The 23,444-nt window shown below is 41.4% G+C and overlaps 1 protein-coding gene across 2 annotated transcripts in view; it reads left to right on the top strand.

Moving 5' to 3' along the window:
- The window catches only part of LOC310848043 (deoxynucleoside triphosphate triphosphohydrolase SAMHD1-like), a 36,344-nt gene that overhangs the window by 6,551 nt on the left and 6,349 nt on the right, over window positions 1-23,444 (top strand). For both annotated transcript variants that reach the window (XM_083746547.1, XM_083746548.1), the window contains 9 exons: window positions 3,610-3,679; window positions 5,835-5,995; window positions 8,853-8,968; window positions 9,048-9,118; window positions 10,336-10,491; window positions 11,688-11,788; window positions 19,522-19,630; window positions 21,349-21,440; window positions 21,964-22,079. In XM_083746547.1, the coding sequence (XP_083602673.1) occupies window positions 3,610-3,679; window positions 5,835-5,995; window positions 8,853-8,968; window positions 9,048-9,118; window positions 10,336-10,491; window positions 11,688-11,788; window positions 19,522-19,630; window positions 21,349-21,440; window positions 21,964-22,079 (992 nt within the window). The remainder of the gene's footprint in view (window positions 1-3,609; window positions 3,680-5,834; window positions 5,996-8,852; window positions 8,969-9,047; window positions 9,119-10,335; window positions 10,492-11,687; window positions 11,789-19,521; window positions 19,631-21,348; window positions 21,441-21,963; window positions 22,080-23,444) is intronic.

Raw genomic sequence — 23,444 nt, 5'->3', positions numbered from 1 at the left:
TATTAACGGTGTTAAGAAAAAGGAAACAAACTTGCAAGACATTTCCGTCTTGCGAAGCAAGCCCATAGGGAAAATCGTCTTGCAAAGCAACTCAAAAAACCAAAAACCCTTTCATCTTGCGAGTTTTTTGTCTTGCGAGGCATTCGTCTTGCGAGGTACCACTGTACAGTAAATTCATAAGTAAATTCAGTCCCGCACTGCCGTTGGTGGCAGGTTTTTTCAAATATGTTACTGGCAGTGGGGCTATCTGAGCAGGAAAACATTCCCCCTTTTTTGGTCCTGGGTCAGAGGGTGACCCGATTACAGGCTGTTCCCTGAGTAATGCAAAGCACCTGCAAGCGCGCCAGCTTTATGAGCTTGAAAGGCATGTAAGGCGCATGCAGAAATCACAGGAACCTGTTTCTGGAGCAATTGAGTTTGCAGGTTCACAACAACTTTCTTAAATGCCTGCAAAGAGCATGCAGCAGTTAAGGGGAAAAACTTTTGAGGCAGCTGACTTTGCCTACTAAACTGCCTGAAATATACTCAGAGTCGCAAAGTGATTTCATGCTCTTTATTCAGCTCATAGTGGTGAGGAGGAATGAATGGAAGTCCCCTCAAAGTATCTGCTTTATATACATTATTTACACAATAGGCTGCACATGATTGGCTAATTCCGGAATTCTACTGTAAGCCAATCAGGTTGTGGATTCACTGCTATCTGGAGCATGATTGGGTGGTTCCTGCTAACCAATCATACTGCTGCATTGTTCTAGGACCAATCAGACTGCTGCATTCTGAATCCTATTGTTCTAGGACCAATCAGACTGCTGCCTTTTGGAGCCTATTGTTCTAGGACCAATCAGACTGCTGCAGTTTGGATCCTATTCAACTCAGTACATAACACTGCCCTTCTCCTGCCAAAAGTTCAAAGAGGAGGCCTCGGGCAGCATGCATACGGGCTTGATGCTCTGCATCTTGGCGAAATTCACTAAGCCAACTGTCAAATTGGCCAGGATTCAAGAGCATTTTCATTACAGATTTCTGATCATCAGGAATCAATACAAGGTTTGAGGACTCATCCTCCTCCAGTCCATTTAAATAGGTACTGGGCAAATCCAAGTCATTATCGGCTTTTCCCCCTTTTCTGATTACAGAATAAGGCAGAGGGTCCCAACAGCTAACTTGTTGGTCCTGACCGTCCGGTGCCCTTGCAACCGGACTCAGCATAGTTAGGTCAGTAAGCTCTTCCACAGTTAGGTGAGAAGATGCATTTGCCTCCTTAACCATTTGCTCTTCAGCAGCGAGATTTGGCTTCTGAGCCTTTACCGACTCAAAAAGCACCGCTGGATCTGCCAAGCCAGGCAGACTTGAGGGCTGAAAAGAAGTATCAAGAAAAAGTTTTTTGGGTTGAGATAAAAGAGAGGATTGCTGAGAACCCTGATAAACCACAGCTGCAGCTGTTGGTTTCTCAAGCGCTGGCTGCTTAAAAGCCAGGCTCAGCGGAACTGCGACCACCACCTTTGTCAGGGTGGGAGAAACAGATGGGTTGATAAGAGAAAGAACAGGCTGAACTTCTGCAGGGCTGAACTGCTGAACCGCATCTCTGCAGAAGTGCCAGGTTTGAAGCACTTGCACGGAAGCTCATGGCTTCGACTGCAGGGTCTGCCCTATTTGCTCCCAGTCCCTGAGCCGGAGAGACCCGCTCTCTGGATAGTAGGGATACCGGGCATCGATTTCCTTCAAGAGAGCATCAAGTGCTGCGGAGGATGCCGTGCTTTTGAGAGCAAATATTGGAGATCTTTACGATGTTGTAATCTTTGGGCAGAAACGTAACCCCCATCTTCCTTCCTTCGTATACTCACCGGGATCCTTATAGAAGATGTGTGGACGCGTCTGAAACCCTTGTCGGGCGAAGTGAGTAGTCTAGCCCCAAAGACGTTGAGCGCCAGATGAAGTGAAGGCCCAAGACAGGTGTTGATCATCATGTGAGCTGCGCACAGGTGGTCTGAAGCGAGCAAACTCCCACCATTCCTGTGGAGCCTCTTTTTATTGAGACAAATATGCAAGCCAGGCAAATACATTTTTGGGCTGTGACCTTTACACACCAGGAAACTGAAACAGGACTTGAACTTGCCATATTGTGTTACGTAATTATTGCAACATTAATCATCATAACAATGGATGTGACTTCTCTTCTCTGCGATCTCACACTTGACAGATGTCACTAAAACTGTATTAAAATAATACCTTTAATATTACCATAACACCTCTATTCATACATAATTTATGAAAAACACCTTTTTACACGGAGGGCTACTGGAATATTCTGCAGTTTTTTGTAAACAAACATATTTGTTGTTTATGATGCAGAAATGCACCCCTTCCAGACAGATTTATGGCACTTCATTGAAGTGAAGGCCCAAGACAGGTGTTGATCATCATGTGAGCTGCGCACAGGTGGTCTGAAGCGAGCTACCACCATTCCTGTGGAGCCTCTTTTTATTGAGACAAATACATTTTTGGGCTGTGACCTTTACACACCTTCCGTCCCGAAATCATGGGGTGATACAAAGCTATTTTGGCACCTGTTCCACAGCGTCATTTTCCCCTTGCACAGTGTATGACGAAAGGAGACAAAAGGACTCTAAGGAAAAACTTACAGACAGGACACTGCTGACTTCTGAGACTGCAAAAGGTCAGACATAGGTGGAACGATGTACCAGACAGCTGTGGCTTGTTTGGGGGGGGGGTTCCCTGCACCCCAAGGTCACGCGTGCAGGCAGACTGTGGCTGCCTGCTGGCGGAGAAGTGTGCTCCCTCCGGACCCCACTCCCCGCTCTGCGATATCCCTACACTTCATAACATGCTAAGGCAAACCTTGGTTTAGTGAGATGGCACAGGCTTCCAGAGAGCTGCTTATAGCCACTTTCTCCTCCAAAGTTATTTTTGCTGCCATGCTATTGTAAGTCAAAATTTTGCTTAGCATGTAATCCAGACCAGGGCCCATGGTTAGCCTCTCTACACCCTAACTATTTGTTATTGCTGGTGTTTAGTTAGGTGAGAGGTTAACCATGAGCCCTGGTCTGGATTACATGCTAAGCAAAATCTTTGCTTAGGTGATTGTGGTACAACAGCAGAAAGGACTGGGAAGGAGTAAAGCAACTGTGAGGTTCTCTGCAGGAGCCTGCATTATTGCACAGTCTCATTAAGCAAGGTTTGCCTTTGCATGTTGTTTAGATGAGCTTTCCTAGACAAAATCACCATCAAATTAATGAAGCAAATATATGTTGGTGACCGTGTGTGCAGAAACAGATGCACAAATAATGGAGCCTGTACATGAAAATGGTGTATAGTCATCTTCTTTTGTACCACATTGGCAAATATTGGGTACAGATTATATCTTGGAGAAAGTATGTTCTAAAACCACTACAGTTTGACATCTGAATAAATCTTCATAGAATTGGTAGAGTTTGAGAGTATTATGTTCCAGATCTTTTGACGATATTTTACTGAAAACGTAAAAAAATTATTGCAATGAACAGTAGCAATTAACTTAATATTAGCATCCACTACATTATTTAATAAAATATGGAACGGTCAACTTAACTTATACTTGATAACTTTCAGGACCGGAGTGAGACAGAACCTTCTGAATTGTCTGAGGAAACTGGGACAAAGGCATGTTGACATAATGAAGGTGAGAGAAGCATTTACATTAATCTGAAAGCAATGTTAGTCTATTTTTGAAGGTGGTATTGAACTATCTGTTTTTTTCTTGATTGGGATAAAGGATTGGGATCAGTTTTCCTTCTCCTAGATCAACTACCTTCCCAGGTTGATGAGGTCCATCTGCCCCTCACTTCCCTCTACAACATGTGCAGTATCCACCTTCTTGACTGCTGGTCCTATTGGTCTTGTCTGTTAAATCTGCTGGAGCTCATCTTGGCATACAGGGGCAGCCATAGATGCCTTTTGTTCATAGGCGCCGACTCCATCGGGCCTGAGGGGGCCCGAGCCCCCTCAAAAATTCGTTTGGGGGGGGCTCTGCCCCCCCATTAATTTAAGAAAATTATTACCGTAAATTTTGCTCTATAACACACAGATTTTTTCTCCTAAAAAGTAAGGGGAAATGTCTGTGTGTGTTATTGAGCGAATATGTGGTCCCTGGAGCTGACTCGCCGGCAAAAATCAGGCAAAAATAAGATCGGGCGGGCAGGTGGAGGGAAGGCAGAAGCTGCTGCTTTCCTGCATTCTGCCTCAGGGTCTTACCGCTTCTGTTGCTGCATTTGCTCAAACTCAACAAAGAGCAGGGAATCCCCTGCCCTCCTGGCAAGCAGAGGGTTAAGGAAAGGATCGAGTCCTTCCTTCTAATTCTTTCCTAGTCACACTGCGTGCAGGCTCCAGCCCACCACCTCCTCCTCTCCGTGCTCTAGGGATGCAGGTGGGAGAGAGAGAGAGAGGGCTGGCTTGGGGGGGGGACTTTTGCCTTCCTTTCCTCCCCCCACCCCGTTAAACTCCTCCCCTGCATTCTTAGCCAGCTGCTTCTCCGCACACCCCTCTTGTGCTTCTTGTCCCTTCTGTGTTTTTCCTTCCCTCCCCATTTAAAACGTGGTGACAAAGCATGGATCCACATGGATCCTCAGGATTTTTGCATTGGGTCACCCCAAATTCACCATCAGATCACATAGCATGTCCATGGCTACATCTTGCACCAAAAAAATCACGCACCCACTGTTGCCTAGGGTTACAGTGGTGCAAAAACGTGGTTACAAAGCACGGATCCACATGGATCCTCAGGATTTTTGCATTGGGTCACCCCAAATTCACCATCAGATCACATAGCATGTCCATGGCTACATCTTGCACCAAAAAAATCACGCACCCACTGTTGCCTAGGGTCACAGTGGTGCAAAAAGTGGTTACAAAGCATGGATCCACATGGATCCTCAGGATTTTTGCATTGGGCTACTCCAAACTCACTGTCAGATATTAAAAATCTTTATAAAATAGAGAATTAAATACATACAGAATGTTAAATTTTCAGTTTTGAAATATTAGTACTAGTTTAGTACTGTATTTCTATATTACTATAGTACTGTATTAGTTATTTTCAAATACTTAAATATTTTTAGGGTGTAAGACCCAATTAAAGCCCGTTATTTACATACAGTATTACAGTATTTACATACAGTATTAGGCATACTGTATTAACTTTATTAACTGTATTAAAGCATCAACTTTAAGATATTATATTTATTTAATGAACCCTCAGCCTTATTCAAAGTAAGCTTAAATTAGCTATTTCACTTATTAATCAAAGTGCTATTACTGTGCGACAGCAATATTTTATGTTTTATTCTTTTAATGATAGTTTAGGATTTATTTAAATATCATTTCAGTCTTTTCAGAGCTATATATTCACTGCTCTGTAATAGTCTATAAGCATAATTGTTACTGTAAATTAAATTAGCTTTTTACGAAAATACCGTGCGTGTTTTTGTTTTGTTTCTTTTTTCAAAGTCAAAAAGTGTTTCAGGCTTGTCGAGTTTCCTGGAGTGTGGAGTTATAGAGAGTCGAGTTTTCGGGGTTCTAATGTTGATCATATGACTCTAAAATACTTTTAAAAAACTTTAAAACTCACTAATTTTCATCTAAAATTTAGAAAACTTCCCGGGGCAGGACCCCGGTATGGGCCCCCCCAATATTTTTTATAAGTCGGCCCCCCTGCTTTGTTATCCAGTGATTGTCCCAACTTTGTGTATAGCGAAAGCAAGTTAAAGCTATAGCATTTTCTTCTGCTGCTTTTCATATATCATCCGCAATAGTTTTACATTTTGTTTTACATCTTCCAGGTATTTAATGACCCGATTCATGGTCACATTGAAATGCATCCCCTTCTTGTTCGGATCATTGACACACCTCAATTTCAGCGTCTAAGATACATCAAACAATTGGGTGGCACTTACTATGTTTTCCCAGGAGCATCGCACAACCGTTTTGAACATTCCCTTGGGTAAGGCACAAATTCTTTTTGCAGATCCCAGTTTTTCTTGAACTGGTATACGCCACCACTCAGGTTACTGCAGACTGGCTGTGCCTCTGAACATGAGTAACTGCATTTTCATTGAATTCCACAGTAACCTATCGTAAAACAAAAGCACTGCTACTTGTAACAGGGAGTCCTTGGAGCACCCCACAATCGCCTAACCTTTAATCTCTTAGGTTCAGATCAGGGTCACAAGCAAGAGACTTCAAAGCAGGACAAAGCAGCAAAATAGCAGCCAGTAGGCCTGATGTTTATTGTTGCAACAAGACTTCTCACTACAGTGGTACCTCGGGTTAAGTACTTAATTCGTTCTGGAGGTCCATACTTAACCTGAAACTGTTCTTAACCTGAGGCACTACTTTAGCTAATGGGGCCTCCTGCTGCTGCTGCGCCGCCGGAGCACAATTTCTGTTCTCATCCTGAAGCAAAGTTCTTAACCTGAAGCACTATTTCTGAGTTAGCGGAGTCTGTAACCTGAAGCGTATGTAACCCGAGGTACCACTGTACTACAAAGATGAAGCAGGCAGAAGCCCTGATCAGTGGGTTACATCAGTATTTCAGAGTTTCCCCTAATACATATTGGAATGCATCACTGTCCCTGTCACTCAAATATAGTCTTTCACACTTACTCCAACACAGTAAGTACCGTATTTTTCACCCTATAGGGCGCACCGGCCCATAGGGCACACTTTTTTGGGGGGGGGGGAATAAAGAAAAAAAATTATTCCCCCTGCCCCCGAGCCCCGAAGAGCAAAGAAGCCATGACAGCGAGTGGGATGGATTCCGCTAGCTGCCCAGACTTCGTTTTTAGCCTCGGGGCTGGGGGTCTGGGAGCAAAGGCGAGGTTGCACAACCTTGCCATCGCTCCCGGAGCTTGCGGGGCTGGGGGCAGGGGAAGCCTGAGCGCCAGGCATCGCCATCACTCCCGGAGCTTGCTTGCGGGGTGGGGGTCGGGGGAAGCCCAAGCTTCCCCTGACCCCAGCCCCCAAAACAGGCTGCTATCCGCAAACCTTGGGAGCCCGGTGGGAAATTGCACCGGGCTCCCAAGGCTTGCGGAGAGCTGCCTGAAGCCCGGGGTGCGCCCCGCTGTGCTCCTCGAGTTTTGGGCTGCAGGCTGCTGTCCGCAAGCCTTGGGAGCCCGGCGGGAACTCCCGCCGGGCTCCTAAGGCTTGCGGATAGCTTCTTGAAGGCTGGAGAGTGAGAGGGGTCGGTGCGCACCGACCCCTCTCGCTTTCCAGGCTTCAGCGAAAGCCTGCATTCGCCCCATATGACGCACACACATTTACCCTTCATTTTTGGAGGGGAAAAAGTGCGTCCTATAGGGCGAAAAATACGGTATTTACAGTTTCCAGGTCCCTGAGTCAAGTTAAATACACCCCTTTGTCTTGAGGCTTCATCCCACTATGGGGTGGTTAGGCATTGTGATTGAGATGATTATCTGTCTGAAACCCTTGGGGCAGAATATCACCAGTCACGACTCCTTGGGAAGGCCCTGCAGACTCACTTCATTTATTATGAATTTCTAACGTTAGCCCATTGAGCCAGTCCATAGATAGAGGCTTCATTAGGGAAAGCGCGCCTCGGTTTTAGAACGGTTTCAGTTTAAGAACGGACTTCCAGAACAGATTAAGTTCATAAACCAAGGTACCACTGTATGTTGCTGTTTTCTCTTGACACTAGAGGATTTCGTTTGACATGTGAAAGGCAGGGAAAAGTGTGTGAGTGAATGGTTTGTTAATGTCTCTGCCTCATGGTGTGTGTGTGGGGGGGGAGGTCTCTCACCCCCCTTCCAATTTCCTAGTAACATACTTCCATTAAAGGAGATTTACATCTAACATATCTTTAAAAGTTAGAAGTGCCCTTCATCTCATATGCTGGTGTGTTCAGTATTTGGTTTCATGGGGATGTAGGCTCACCAAACCCAAAGTCAACTAGTAAGCAGATTTTCTGACACTGAGTTTTCCACTAAAACTCACGGATGAAAATAAGTGCTATTTGCTTAGAGAGAGCTGTTTCCTTCCTTCCTTCCTTCCTTCCTTCCTTCCTTCCTTCCTTCCTTCGAATGCACTTCACTGGCGGATAGAGAGGTTTGCTGATGTGGAATTCTTCCTTACCATCCCAAGTGACTGTAAACTTAAAAAAACAAAAAAACATTTTAAGGCAGCATTTTATGAAATTTGCAGGCATAGTAAGAGAGGGAGTTTAGTTGCATTTCCTCCTCCCCTAGTTTACTTTAAGCAATTTCAGCCGAAGAGATGTTTTTTTCTCCAGTCTTAGCACTAAGCATCACAGCACTGAAATCAGAGATGAACCACAGCCTGCCTTTTAAGAGTACAAAGCAGCTTCACCCCACCCCCCACTCCAGTGCTGGTGGGGGTGGGGAAAGGCTGCCTTTTAACTTCCACAGATCCTTCTCTGCAGAGTAAAAAAGCAGCCTTCATAGTCATTCTACCCTAGTGCTGGGAATGCTGATTTTTTATGTGTGCACATTTATACTTGCGTGTTTGTGTGTGAGTGTATGTTTGAGTTTTGGACTGCATGTGTGAGAGAATGAAAGTGTGTGCTATGTCCTGTATGTCAAGTGAATGTGGGTGTTTGTGGGTAGTATGTGTGCATACCTTGGTCAAAGCCATCACTGGCATGTGGGCCTTGGAGATGTGGCTGACCAGCAACGTGGTCCTTGGACCAACCATGCTCTATAGGTTTGCAATTCACGAGCTGAGTATGTTTAGTAGTATTTCACAATATATAATGTGGGGCAAGTTTTAATTTTATTTATAAACCAAAGAATTGGAGAACTGAACCTTTTGCCTTCTTGTAACAGGGTCTGCTATCTAGCAGGCTGTTTGATCGAGGCACTGCAGAAGCGACAACCAGAATTGAACATCAGCCAAAGGGATATTTTGTGCGTCCAGATTGCTGGTCTTTGTCATGATTTGGGTAAGCCACTCCCCAAATATCTTAATGAGGCAATTTATGCACGCTAGGTAAAGATGAACTGCATAATTCTTACTTTCAGGTCATGGACCATTTTCACACATGTATGATGGAAGGTTCATCCCTCGTGTTTGTCCGGGAACTGCATGGAAGGTGGGTATGCAACCAGTCATTACTGCTTTCTTTTTTAAAGGAAATGCTGCCTTGCCTAAAAATATGTTAACCTCATTTAACAATTATAGTGTTTTATAGTCAAAGTACCCAGACGTTTCCTGAAGTTTTTTGTTTTGGTTTTTTTAAAGTTACCATATTGGTGAAATATAGTCACTAAAATTCCTACTGTTTATCTACCACTCTCTTCTGCCTTAGTCAGACTCCACCTGGAGCACTGTGTCTAGTTCTGAGGGTTGAGGGAGTTGGGTATGTTTAGCCTGGAGAAGAGGAGACTGAGAGACAGTATGATAGCCATCTTCAATTAACTGAATAGCTGTCACATGGGACATGGAGCAAGCTTGATTTCTGTTGCTTCAGCCTTAGCGGGTCAGACCTGAACCATTTGATTCAAATTACAAGAAAGAAGATTCTGACTAAACATGGAATGGACTCATTCAGAAAGTGGTGAAGTTCATTGGAGATTTATAAACAGGTTGGATGACCATTTGTCGGGGATTGTTTACCTGCTTTGCAAGAAGTTGGACTAGATGGCCCTTGGGGTTCCTTCAACACCACAATTCTTTGAATTTTATCAGTCATTTCTTCTCACAAAGATTACCGTATGTTCCATTAACCTTTCTAGGGTCTTCTTTCAGTGGCCTCTCTGCTTCGTTTGCTGTTCTAAGTACCTTTCTATTTTCAGCCATCTCAGGTTATTGAACATTCCATTGCTTATCAAGAATTAGTGATTTCAGCAGCTGAGCTGCAGAAAGAATGTGAAACTAGGAACGAACTCTTCTCCCACCACTGCTGCAGCAGTGGGAGATCCAGCATTATGCTTGAATGAGGGGACCTGATTTAAAGAAACTCTGGCTTCTTTAACAAGCTAGTTAAATTTGCTTTTTATGGCACTTTAAATATTTTGTTTTAAACCAGAATCCCTGAATAAAATCTGACATTAAGCTGGGATTTTGCAGAAGTGAAAATGAACTCTGTTCAAGCTCCTGTGAGGGGAGCATGAGCTCTCTCTCTCTCTCTCTCTCTCTCTCTCTCTCTCTCTCTCACACACACACACACACAATGCTTTGCTTCAGGCTCATCCACCTGACATTAAACCATGGCGTAATGTTGTCTTAATGTTTTTGTATACAGTTATGATGGCTTGTTTTGACAGCATATGCTTTGATTAATAATAATTAAAACTTCCTTTTTTGCAGCATGAAGATGCTTCTGTTAAGATGTTTGAACACTTGATTGATTCCAATGATCTAAGACCAGTCTTGGAGTATTATGGTCTCAAGCCAGATGAAGATATAGACTTTATCAAAGAGCAGATAGCAGGACCCATTAAGACTGAAAAAAACAGTAGTTCAGTAAGTCTAATGCTTTGTAAGTACTGTGCAATTTAATGGAATATAATGCTTAATAGCATTATCTTTTTTGACGGGGAATTGACAGGTGTTGCATGTGGGAGATTCATTTATTTTTTTTAACCATTGGTTGTTGAGCTTTTTATAGATCTTGGAAGAGGGGCCATAGTTCAACAGCAAAGAATATTCTTTGTGTTCAGAAGGTTCCGGCAGCAGAGCTGCTTAATGCTTCTGCATGAGGCTTTGGAGAATTGTTATGTGTTAGGGTAGATCAAAGAATGATCTGAGCTGCTTCATACTTCATGCAATTCTGTGCATGTCTATGCAGATACAAGTATTGCTGAGTAAGCTTGCAAAAGACAGAGGTGCATCTAATGGTTCCATTCCTTTTGGATGAAGGGAATATTTGCAAGTGACACAGTAAGAGGTCACCCTGCGGTTTATCTTGGAGAGCAGCAAAAGGCACTTTATTTTTCTTATCCTGAAATATTTATTGAATAAAGATCTTGGATGAAGATCTTTATTCAGTAAATATTTTTCTGTGAACATCTTTTAAAGAGTGATGTACAAGTATAAAAACAGCAGCCACCAAAACAATGCAAAATATGTTAAAAACAGCCAAACTTTTTAATCATCTTTAAAAGCCACCACAGAAGCAAGCACACAAATAGTAATACTGTTTTTGCAGCCCAGTTCAAATTAACTGTTAAAAGTAATTGAGGGAAAAATGGGATTCAAACTATAAAGCTAGAGCTTGCCTAATATCACATGGAATTGAATTTCCTAAATGTGCTGCTGTGACCAACAATGTACTGTTCTGTGTGCTTTCCAATCTGATTGAAACCAGTTGTCCAGGAAGGAGTAGTACGACTTAGACCCAAACCAGACTACTGACTGATAAGAATACCATGGTCAACAGTTCAGGAGAACCAATAGGGCTGTGCTCCTTGCATTCATATTCCAGTGTACGTTAATTACCTGGCTAGCCAAGGTTGTTTCCATCACAAAACTAGGCTGTGATTATTAGCTGCACCAATTTTAATCTCTTATTAGTAAAGTATTGGCAGGTATCAATTAATCTGTTCCAGCATGTGCAAAGAGTTCTTAGAACCCTGCTTCCTTGCCAGTTTGGTGCTCAGAGTAGATTGCTTTATTGTAATCTATTATTTGCTTTTGGGTATTTCCACCCCTTTCTCCAGTGGCCTTACCATGGGCGACCTGAAGAAAAAGGCTTTCTTTATGAGATAGTGGCCAACAAAACAAATGGCATCGATGTTGATAAATGGGATTACTTTGCCAGGTATGGACTTTGCTCATTTTAAAGCGTTTGGAAGATTTCTGTTATAGAGAAACAATACTGGAAATATTTTACCTATAAAGTGACAAACCAATTAATGGAATATCCTATTGGTCCAAGTTAAATGGGATATCTATCTTATCATTAAAAACTCTTTATCTTTAAATACTATATGGTATCATACTATATAAACCGTATGCTAAGTATGTTGGTTAACTCTGTATTTTGTTATATTTAAAACTAATAAAAATACATGAAAAAATATTTCTAAGTGAGAGAGTCATGTGTACAGTATGAGCAGGATATAGATTATGAATGAGGAACCTGTGGAACACCAGATGTTGTACTCTAGCTCCCATCAACCTCAGCCAGGATGGCCAATGGTTGGGGATGGTTCAGCAACATCTGGAGGGCCCAGGTCCCCCACCTCTCATATAGAGAGATACCTAGCCCAGGTATTTCTCTGTGTCCATGTACTCCAGGTACTTTCTATGATTTTATTCTATGGTCTTGTGTTGTTGTAAGCCGCTGTGATATATTTTTATGATGCAGGGCATATGAATACTTTTTATAAATAAATTCAGTGTCTATAAGCAGCTGCTGGGGGTGACCTCTACAAGATTTGGGGCAAGGCAGCACCATATGCTGATGATACCCAGCTGTTTCTCTGTAACATATGAACCAAGAGAAGTCATGCATATTTTAAACCGGTGCCTGGGCTAGATGAGGGCTGGATGGAAACCCTATGGATGGGCTGTTCAGCAGTTCTGATGGGTTTGCATTCCCTCTAAGGGTTGTAGTCTGGTGGTGCTCCTAGATCCATTGCTGTCACTAGAGGCTCAAGTGACCTCAGTGGCTTGTTGTGCCCACTACCAACTTCGGTAGGTTTACAAACTACAACTGTTTCTGGATGAGGAGAGGAAGCAATCTTTGTTGGAGATAGCAACCACTCTCTGGAATACTCTGCTTTGGGCAATTCAAAAGGTAGAGATCATAATGGCCCTTGAACAACTTATCAGAACATGTTGCCTATGTTTTTCTGGACTCTGTCTGACTCTTAGTTTTTAATTTTTTTGCTTTGTTTTTTTTCCTTTCCATTTTCCATCCTTTTATTTCATTTTTTTAAAAAAAGATATTTATTTTGGTTTTATATAATAAAACAGATATTACAATCAAACAAAACAACAGAGAAATACAATAAAGAACAACATAATCCAACAGAGATAAAAAACACAGTATAAAAAATCAATATTATACATTCCAACCTATTATGTCTTCTATTTTCCCTTTCTTTTTAAATACATTCTTGCATGTTCTTTATAACTTAATCCCTTATATCCTTTGTTTAGTTTCGACATAATTTTACTCTGGTCTTACCCTTTTTTCTTAAAACATTTTTGCATATTTCTTTTTACTATGTCACTGATGCCATATTATCTTTATATCCAACATCATTTTAACATTCAAACATTTTACAATGTTTTTGGAGATATTCTTTAAACTTCTTCCAGTCCTCTTCCACCGACTCTTCTCCCAGGTCTCGGATTCTGCCAGTCATTTCTGCCAATTCCATATAGTCTATCACTTGCATCTGCCATTCTTCCAGAGTGGGCAAATCTTGTGTCTTCCAATACTTTGCGATGAGTATTCTTGCTGCGGTTGTTGCATACATAAAGAGTGTTCTATCTTTCTTTGGCACCAATTGGCCGACAATGCCCAGAAGAAAGGCCTCTGGTTTCTTAGGAAAGGTATGTTTAAATACCTTTTTTAGTTCATTATAGATCATTTCCCAGAAAGCCTTAACCTTTGGGCATGTCCACCAAAGGTGAAAGAATGTTCCCTCAGTTTCTTTACATTTCCAGCATTTGTTATCAGGCAGGTGATAAATTTTTGCAAGCTTGACTGGGGTCATGTACCACCTATAGATCATTTTCATAATATTTTCTCTTAAGGCATTACATGCCATAAACTTCATATCGGTGGTCCACAACTTTTCCCAGTCAGCAAACATAATGTTATGACCAATGTCCTGTGCCCATTTAATCATAGCTGATTTAACTGTTTCATCCTGAGTATTCCATTTTAACAGCAAGTTGTACATTCTCGAAAGTATCTTAGTTTTAGATTCTAACAATTCTGTTTCTAATTTCGATTTTTCCACCTGGAAGCCTATTTTTTTATCCAAGTTAAAGGCCTCTCTAATTTGATAATAGTGTAACCAATCTCACACTTTATCTTTTAGTTTCTCAAAACTCTGCAATCTCAATGTGTCTCGATCTTGTTCTAGTATCTCCCAATATTTCGGCCATTTGGCCTCCATATTGAGTTTTTTCAAAGCCTTAGCCTCCATAGGTGATAACCACCTTGCGGTCTTGTTTTCCAATAGGTCTTTACATCTTGTCCAGACATTAAACACAGCTTTCCTGACAATATGGTTTTTGAATGCTCGATTAGCTTTTACCTTGTCGTACCACAAATATGCATGCCACCCAAAAGCATTATTGAACCCTTCCAAATCCAAGATGTCAGTGTTCTCAAGAAGTAGCCAATCTTTCAACCAGCAGAATGCTGCTGATTCATAGTACAACTTCATGTCTGGCAGAGCAAACCCCCCTCTTTCTTTAGCATCAGTCAATATTTTAAATTTTATTCTGGGCTTTTTGCCCTGCCAGACAAATTTAGAGATATCTCTTTGCCACCTCTTGAAACAATCCATCTTGTCCACAATCTGTAAAGTTTGGAACAAAAACAACATTTTTGGCAATACATTCATCTTTATAGCAGCGATCCAGCCCAACAAGGAAAGCTTCAATTTTGACCAAATTTCTAGATCTTTCTTGACTTCTATCCAGCATTTCTCATAGTTATCTTTAAATAAATTCAAATTTTTAGCCGTCATGTTAATCACTAGGTATTTCACTTTCTTAACCACAGTTAAGTCTGTCTCCTTCTGAAACCTTTCTTTTTCCATTATTGTTAAATTTTTCTCTAAAACCTTAGTTTTTTGTTTGTTCAGTTTAAATCCTGCCACATGACCAAATTCTTGAATGAATTCTAACACCCTTTTCGTACTAGATTCTGGCTCCTGTAATGTCAACAGGAAGTCATCTGCGAAAGTCTTAAGTTTATATTGTTTGACTCCGACCTTAATTCCTTGGATCAGCTGGTCCCTTCTAATCATGTTCAAAAGCACTTCCAGGACCGAAATAAATAACAATGGAGAGATAGGGCATCCCTGTCATGTTCCTTTTTCTATTCTGAACTCTTCTGACACCACATTATTAACTATCAATTTTGCTTTTTGTTCTGAATAGATTGCTTCTATACCATTTTCAAACCCCCGTCCCACTCCCATTCCCTTAAGATTTTTCTTCATAAAATTCCAATAAATATTGTCAAAGGCCTTCTCCGCATCAATAAATATTAAAACTGCTTTTGTATTAATATTCGTTTGCAATAACTCCAAAATGTCAATAATGTTCCTTGTATTATCAGAAAGATGTCTGCCTGGGAGAAAGCCTGCCTGATCTTTATGTATCACTTCATTTAAAACTCTTTTTAGTCTGTTGGCTAAAATATCTGCAAATATTTTGTAATCCACATTTAAAACGGATATGGGACGGTAGTTTTTGAGTTGTGTCTTTTCAAATTCAGATTTTGGTATTAATGTGATGAAAGCTTCTTTCCACGACTCCGGCGCCTTCTTTCCCTCCAGAATCTCGTTGCACACCTCCTTTAATGGTTGAATTAAATAGTCTTTCAAAGTCTTGTAATACTTGGAGGTTAATCCATCCGGTCCTGGAGATTTGCCCAACTGCATGTTCTGAATGGCACCTTCAATCTCCTGTTCTGTTATTTTATAGTTCAGTGTTGTCTTATTTTCTTGAGATTTTTTTGTAATCCATTTATTTTTAAAAATTGGTCTATATCAGTTTCTTTCTGTGGCCCCTGGGTGTAAAGTTGTTTGAAGTATCTCTGGAAGCATTTCCTAATCTCCACAGGATTCTGAATGTTTTTCCCTTCAATCTCCAGATTTGTAACCGTGTTCACCTTCTGTCTTTTTCAACTGCCACGCTAGCGGTTTCCCACATTTATTTGCTGATTCAAAAGTCTTTTGTCTCATTTGTTTAATTTTCCACTCAATTTCCTGATTTGTCAATTTCAAATATTGTACTTGGTATAATTTAATTTCTCTCAGAATCTCCTGTGACTTTGGTTTCGATCTTAATTTTTTCTCTCCTTCTTTTATTTTCTCCAAAATTTTATCTTTTTTCTCATTTTGGGTTCTCTTTTTTATAGCATTCTGTTGTATCAGAAACCCCCTCATGACCGCTTTACTTGCATCCCAGATTACACTTTTTTCCACTGTAGTTTTCAAATTTACTTCAAAATAATCTCTCAAGGTCTTTTGGGCCTTCTTGACAATCTCTTGATCTCTTAATAGGGTGTCTTTCATCTTCCATCTGAAGGAACCAGTTAATGTTAACTCCATTTCCATCTTCACGGCGTTATGGTCGGAGCAGGTTTTGGGGCAGATTTCCACCTTTCTAGTCTTTGGTGCCAGTCCTCTAGTTATCCATATTTGGTCAATTCTAGTCCAGGTCATTTTGGCTTCAGAGAAGAAAGTCCCTTCTCTCCCTAAGGGATTTTTTGTTCTCCAAATGTCAATCAAGTCCATATTGTCAGTTAGATCAAAAAAGGTTTTAGGTAGTCTGCCGTCTTTTGTCATGTTTTGTCTTTGTGCCTTGTCCATATTTGTGGATACCACCCCATTCATATCGCCCATCATGATAATATTGTTGTAGTCCATATGATCCAACATTGTCTCATGCAACGTCTTGTAAAATTCCGACTTCCCCTCATTTGGTGCATAAATTCCTAAAATCAAAAATTTTTCTCCTTGTATTTGAATTTCAATTGCCACAATTCTTCCTTGCTCGTCTTTAAAAAGGAATTTTGGTGATAGGCTCTCTTTTGCGTAGATAACAACTCCTCTCTTCTCACTCTGTCAGATGAAATAAATTCTTGGCCTAACCTCTTATTGATTAAAACCTTCCGATGGAGCCTAATCACATGCGTTTCCTGTAAACAAATTAAGTCCAATTGTTCCTTTTTTAATATGTAAAAGATCTTCTTCCTTTTCTGGGGGGAGTTACAGCCGTGAATGTTCCAACTTAATAGTTGCAGAGTCATGTTGCAGTATATCTATTTTCCTCCTACTGCTCCCAAAAGTTCTTCTCCTTTTGGCGGTGGTGTCACTTTCTCCTGCACGTCAAGACCCAAAGGTGTAAGTAATGGTCTCAGAGGATCAAATCCTGAGGCTCCTGGTTCTTTTTCAGTCCCTTTCTGAAGGTCTTTTCCGTAGTCACTCAAAATTTTTTCCTTGTCTTCAACTGTTTTGATTTTAACTTTTTTCCCTCTATAGTTAAAAGATAGTCCCTGGGGGAACTCCCATCTGAAGATAATTCCGTTGCTTCTCAGTAGTTTTACCAAGTCTCCGTAGTTGGATCTAAGCTCCAGAAGATGTTTTGGGATATCCTTGTAGACTTCCACTCTAAAATCCTGAATCTCAAGAGTCTTTTGAAAGTGTGCACCCAGAATCTTGTCTCTTTCTTCTTTCGTTCTGAGGGAGATCAGGCAATCTCTTGACCTGACCTTCCTCCCTCCCTTTCCAAGTCTGAATGCACTTATAATTTTAAAGTCTTTATCCTCTTCCAAAGGCCAAAATTTTGAAAACTCTTTTGTCAGAAACTCAATTAAGTCCTCCTTTTCAAGCTCTGGAACTGACCTCAATCTCAAATTATTTTCCCTAGATTTTAGTTCAATCATAGACAGATATGCCTGGTGCTCGCCAATCTGTTTGCGCATGGGTTTGATTTCCTCTTGCACGGCCTCTACTTTCTGTTTGGCCTTCTCAGCTGTTTGGCGGTTTACTGTAGTGGCTTCCAATAACTTCCCAATAGATTCTGCATTTGACTTAACGTGCTGAGTCAAATTGTTGACACTAGCTGTGTTTTGGTCAAGTTTAGATGATTGATCCGCCACTTGCTTACTTAGGCCATCTAATTTTTCAAAAATTTTATCTAGCACTGTAATAAAATCTCCTCCTATGGCCATTCCTTCAGGCCTTGTTTGTTCTAAATCTTCCTCTTGTGCCACAGGAATAGCAGGAACAGATGACCTGCGCAGCTGTGAGATTATGCTAGTCTGTTTTGTTTTGGCTTTGCTTGATCTTGTCCTCCCTCTCATTCCACTGCTGTCTATGCGTCAAGGTCAGTCACATGGTTTGCAGTTCCCATGGAAATCCCCAAGTCCAAAGATGGAAAAATACCCCCAGTCTTTACACCACTTCAATCTTCCACTAGAGGGACACAATGTTTATCTCAAAAGTCATGATTTATACAGTCTCAAATTTACAAAATGTCCCTTCAAATTTATAACAGTTGCAAATGTCCAGCAGACCTAACAGATCCTCTACTTTGCAGAGTTAATCCTAGAAAGTTACAATGTCTCCAAAAAGCGCGAGTTGCAGTTTGACAGTTCCTGCAGCCTGACAGCTCTAGTAGCCTGGCAGTCCGATCTCCAGGGGTTCAGTAAATAAAATATTTATAAATCCACATGAGAAGAGGGAAAGCCAAATTCTTCCTCTTCCACCTTAAAATAAGGTGAGGTTCTGTGTCTGATGTTCAGATAGCAATCTTTTAAAGCATAGTTCTAGGCAAAAGTAAATTAATCGTCGTTGCTTTAAACTTTAAACAGAGCCGGGAGACGGACTTCCTGGTTGCATCTCCCATTTCAGTGTCCAAATTAAGCTTCTTTTTTTAAAGATACAAATTTCTTAAACTTCACCTACTCACAGTGGTCGTTTCTTAGCCAAATTGTCCCAGAAAAAAGGTCAGCGCTCACCGGCAGCAGCTTTGCGGCTTCACTCCAAGGAAAGAGCGATCGACTCTCAGCACGGTGCCAACCCCGTCACCTTCTGGAGCCCCTTACGGGGTTCCTATCCAGTTTCGGGGGGCGCTAAAGGTGCCCGCTGAGTCCCACGGCCACAGGCTTCTTTTGCCTGTGGTTTTCCGACGCGGGTCTCCGCTTCGCCGTAGCGGATGACCCGTTTCCACGGAGCTCCCTCTTCGCAGTTAGAAGAGGGCAGCAATTTTTTTGCTTTGTAAACCTGCTCAGTTTTATTTGTGAAATACAGGTGTGTTCTGTTTTTATCACGTTTGTATTTTTGTTGTTTTTATGGAAACCACTTGGAGATTTTCACTATCTTAAGCACTTTAAATAACATTTAGCAATATTTTTCAAACTAAACAGTGACTTCGTTCTCTGGTTTAAGGCTCTTGGTTTTTCCAGGAGAGTTCTAAACCAAACTATGGCTTAGTGCAGCAGAACAGCCAGGGAGGAGCAAAGCAGCCGCAGGTTCATGCTAAACCATAATTCGTCTGAAGATAATTGCAGTTGCTATTATGGAAGTGTGCCTGGAGATTATATATCTGTATTTTGGGAATGTGAAAAAATAGAATCCTTTAGCAATTGATTTTTAAATTATTAATACATTGAGTAAATTGCTGGATATATAGTCTCAAAGAATCCCCTGAGAGTCCTTTTACATTATTTAAAGGTGAGGTTCCCAGTGAAGCCATCTTCCTGTGTCCTCCCCTTTTCCTTGGTCTGTGCAACCCATCAATTTGTAATTGAATGACCTTACTTCCTGCCTGTTTCTGGAATATATTTAGGGATTGTCACCATCTTGGAATCCAGAACAACTTTGATCACGTACGCTTCATTAAATTTGCTCGTGTCTGTGAATTTGAAGGAAAGAAGCATATTTGTACCCGTGACAAGGTAAGCTTTCTTGAGGAAAGTAGAGAATGCCAACTAAAATAGTGTTGGCAGCTTGAAAAACTCGCCGTCAAATTTTTGTCCATTTCGTTCTTCTATTCCCTCCCCCCCTTTCAGGGAGCTCAGGGAAACACCGTCTCATTTTGCTGTCACTCAGTGTTGAGAGGCAAATTAACCTGAAAGCTAATGTTTATACAAAGCCACCCAGTGAGCTTTATTACTGTGGGTGTAATGAGTCCAGATGGAGATAAACTTGGAGTCTGCTAGTGCTGCATAAATTGAGAAGTGCATTTCCAAGTGAATAGGAGACAGTGCAATATATGTTTTCTCTGCTGTTTGAGAACAGAAAGTTTGAGGAAAAAACTGAATTTTGGGAGCATGGGGTATTGGCCAAGCCATTACCTTTCATCTCAACCAGCCTCACTACATGTAGGGAGTATATAGGCTTACTATAGCATATGGTTGACCATGTGGTGGTGGGTTGGAGTCGCGTGTTTAAGGGCCATAAATTAGAACATAAAAAGAACCCTGCTGAATCAGACTAAAAGTATGTTGAATTCAACCTTACGTTCTTGCCATAGCCAGCCAGATGCCTGTGGGAAGCCCACAAAGAGAACATGAGCAGAACAACATTCCCCTGTTTGTCATATGCAGAGACTGGTGTTTAGAGGCATACTGCTTCTGATAATAGAGTTAATATAGCCATCATGACTATCAGTTTAGAGAAAGTGGATAGGGAAGGTTTGGGTTATCATGGAAGCCAGGTACAAATCGTCACAGTCTATTCTCTCTAGTTCCAGAATTAATCCTCATGCATTTGGTTGCTCTTCCACTGTACTCCCTGGTCTGTGCAAGTCAAGTCGCAAGCAAGGCAGAGTGCTTAAAAGCTTCACTCCGGGTCTGCTTAGCATTGCCCATCGCAAAATGAGCTTTTAAGATATGCTTTGTTTGCTGGGCAAGGCCCACTCAGCACACGGGCTGTCCAAGGTTCTGGGCAGCTCTCGCGAGATAATCTGACTTCCTGCGAGATCTCAGACGAGCATGCATGTCGAACAGGCCTTGCCCAGCAAGTTAGACAGAGAGCTTAAGAGCTCTTTTCAAACCTGGTAACCCAAACGGCCCAGCACAAAATGAGCTTTTAAAGTCTTGGCCTTGGTTGCTGGGCAAGGTCTGTTCAACACACTGGCTCTCTGAATCCTGGGGATGCTGTCTCTCACCCGCTTGCTGCAAGGCAGCTCCAAGGGTTGGCTGGCTATATGTGTGCGTAAGATAAGGGATTACTGTATTTTCATTAAGCGGAACAAACAGGAAATGTAACCCCACAAGCTTGTAGAAGGCAACGCTCAATACAGAAGCAAGGATATCATCCACCAATTATTAGCATTCTGCTCTCATGAATGTAAAGAATAATCTTATCTCAAGGATCCTGTGCTTCATGCACTGCTCCACTTTCGAGGAGCCCCCATGAGGCCTCTCCACATAAGCAGAAAGTATTCTTAATTGCAAAAATGATTACTCTAGTGTTCTGGAATACATTTTTATATTTCTTGTGTTTGGATTATTTAGAAGGGTCTAATTATTTCTATGTCCAGGAACCTTTTTTATTTTATCCCTAGTTGTTCAGCAACAAACAACCAATTTGATGAATTAAAGTACAAGTCTTGGAACTGTGGTTTTAATATAAAAGATGAATAAAATACTGTTTTTATCTTGGACTTTAGGAGGTTGGAAATTTGTATGACATGTTCCACACACGGAATTGCCTGCACCGCAGAGCCTACCAACATAAAATTAGCAACATCATTGAAATTATGTAAGTAAGTGCATGTTGATAAGCCCTAGACAGGGCAGTATCCAAATAAATCCTAGCCAATCTTACATTAGTTGATTAATTACATTTGTATGAGCTTGCATATTAATTCATTTTAATAATATATAACTGAAGAAGGAATTCTTCTTCTACAATGGTGCTTGCCAGCTACAAATGATTTTTAAAGAAGTGATGCCTGGTTTATTTAGGGGTGTGTTTTAATTCAGCCAATTTGAATTTAATTAATTTTTAAAAATCAATATTAACCAATTGATCAATTAAAGCTTGTAGCCCTAGTTCTGGAGTGTTTCATTGAGAAACTCTGTTGAATGTCCCTGCCCTTCTCCTTATTCGTTTTTCAAAGTGGATTTTGATAACTAGAAAAACAGTGGTGTTTTTGTATTGCTCTTTGCTACCAGTCTAAATCTGGAAAAGTTTATTTCCAAAGCCATTGTGAAATCCTTGATCTGGAGTTAATATTGAATTTATGGATTCTTCCTCATTTGTGTTGCATGTTTCATATCAGGATTACAGATGCCCTTTTGAAAGCTAACCCACATATCCGCATAAAGGGATCTGGAGGGAAAGAGTACAATATCGCTACAGCACGAGAAGACATGGAAGCCTACACTAAGCTAACAGGTATGGGCTTATTGGACTGACACCTAAATTCTAATTGCACCAATTTTGGAAGCATTTCTGTTAGGGTACCATTTTGTTATGGCACTTAAATGAAATATTGTACATTGCATTATGTAAAAGAGTTATATATTCTGCTGTATGCATATGAAGGAAGTGAAGTCTTTCTGTCACTAGGTTTGAAGAAGTAATAATTTATTTATAGTATAAGAAACGGATTTGTTCCCCTGCTTAACATCTCTCCATAAAACTAGGATTAGGTATTGCAAACTTGCAGCATTTCTCTCCCTATTTATAAATTGCACATTCTGTGTGTAGAAGATGAGTATAAAGGATGGCTAAATGAAGTCCCTACAGATAGTACAGGCCTCTGATGCATGCCAGAAAAAACCCTCTATGTATGTTTATAGGATTACAGTCCTGCCCCCACCTCCCCCCCCCAAAAAACCCCTGGAGGGGATCAAGCTTGTGCACAAGAGAAAGCAGCACATAGAAGTGAGCTTTCACTTTCCAGAGTTGGGAATTATGCTGAAGGGAAGCAAGTGGCAGAACTATCAAGGGCGAGGCCTATGGCCACACATTTCCCAAACTTCCCCCTCTCCTAGTTTAAATTAAGGGTTGGTTTGTGAAAGAGAAAGGGACGCAGGTGGCGCTGTGGGTTAAAGCCTCAGCGCCTAGGACTTGCCGATTGAAAGGTCGGCGGTTCGAATCCCTGCGGCGGGGTGCGCTCCCGCTGCTCGGTCCCAGCGCCTGCCAACCTAGCAGTTCGAAAGCACCTCCAGGTGCAAGTAGATAAATAGGGACCGCTTAGCAGCGGGAAGGTAAACAGCATTTCGTTTCCGTGTGCAGCTCTGGCTCGCCAGATGCAGCTTTGTCACGCTGGCCACGTGACCCGGAAGTGTCTCCGGACAGCGCTGGCCCCTGGCCTCTTAAGTGAGATGGGCGCACAACCCCAGAGTCTGTCAAGACTGGCCCGTACGGGCAGGGGCACCTTTACCTTTACCTTTACCTTGTGAAAGAGAAAAATAAAAATTGCCTCCTCTTTTTCCCTGCCTCTCTTTACCCCTCTGTAAGCCGTTAAAGAGCTTATCAACTTTGTTTAATTTGAATAGGTTGATATATGACCACTTATGCAAATTCTTTTTGATTTATTGCTCCTGTAAAATCTTGTTAGGATGGGTGTGTATTGGATGGTGTTGATTCAAAACTGTAACCAACATTTCTTGTTCAATACTCCTGTTGTCTCGGGCTAGTGAGAATCCTGGAGCCAATGTGACTGAGTATAAGCAGAGGAGGAGGAGGAGGAAGGCAGGATAAAATGGAAAGCAATGGAGAAAGGGAAAGGAAGCTATAAGCGATGTATAGATT

This window comes from Podarcis gaigeae (assembly GCF_964106915.1).
Source record: "Podarcis gaigeae genome assembly, chromosome: 6".
NCBI lineage: Eukaryota > Metazoa > Chordata > Lepidosauria > Squamata > Lacertidae > Podarcis > Podarcis gaigeae.
Note: the sequence above shows the minus strand (reverse complement) of the source record. Positions and strands in the feature narration are given on the sequence as shown.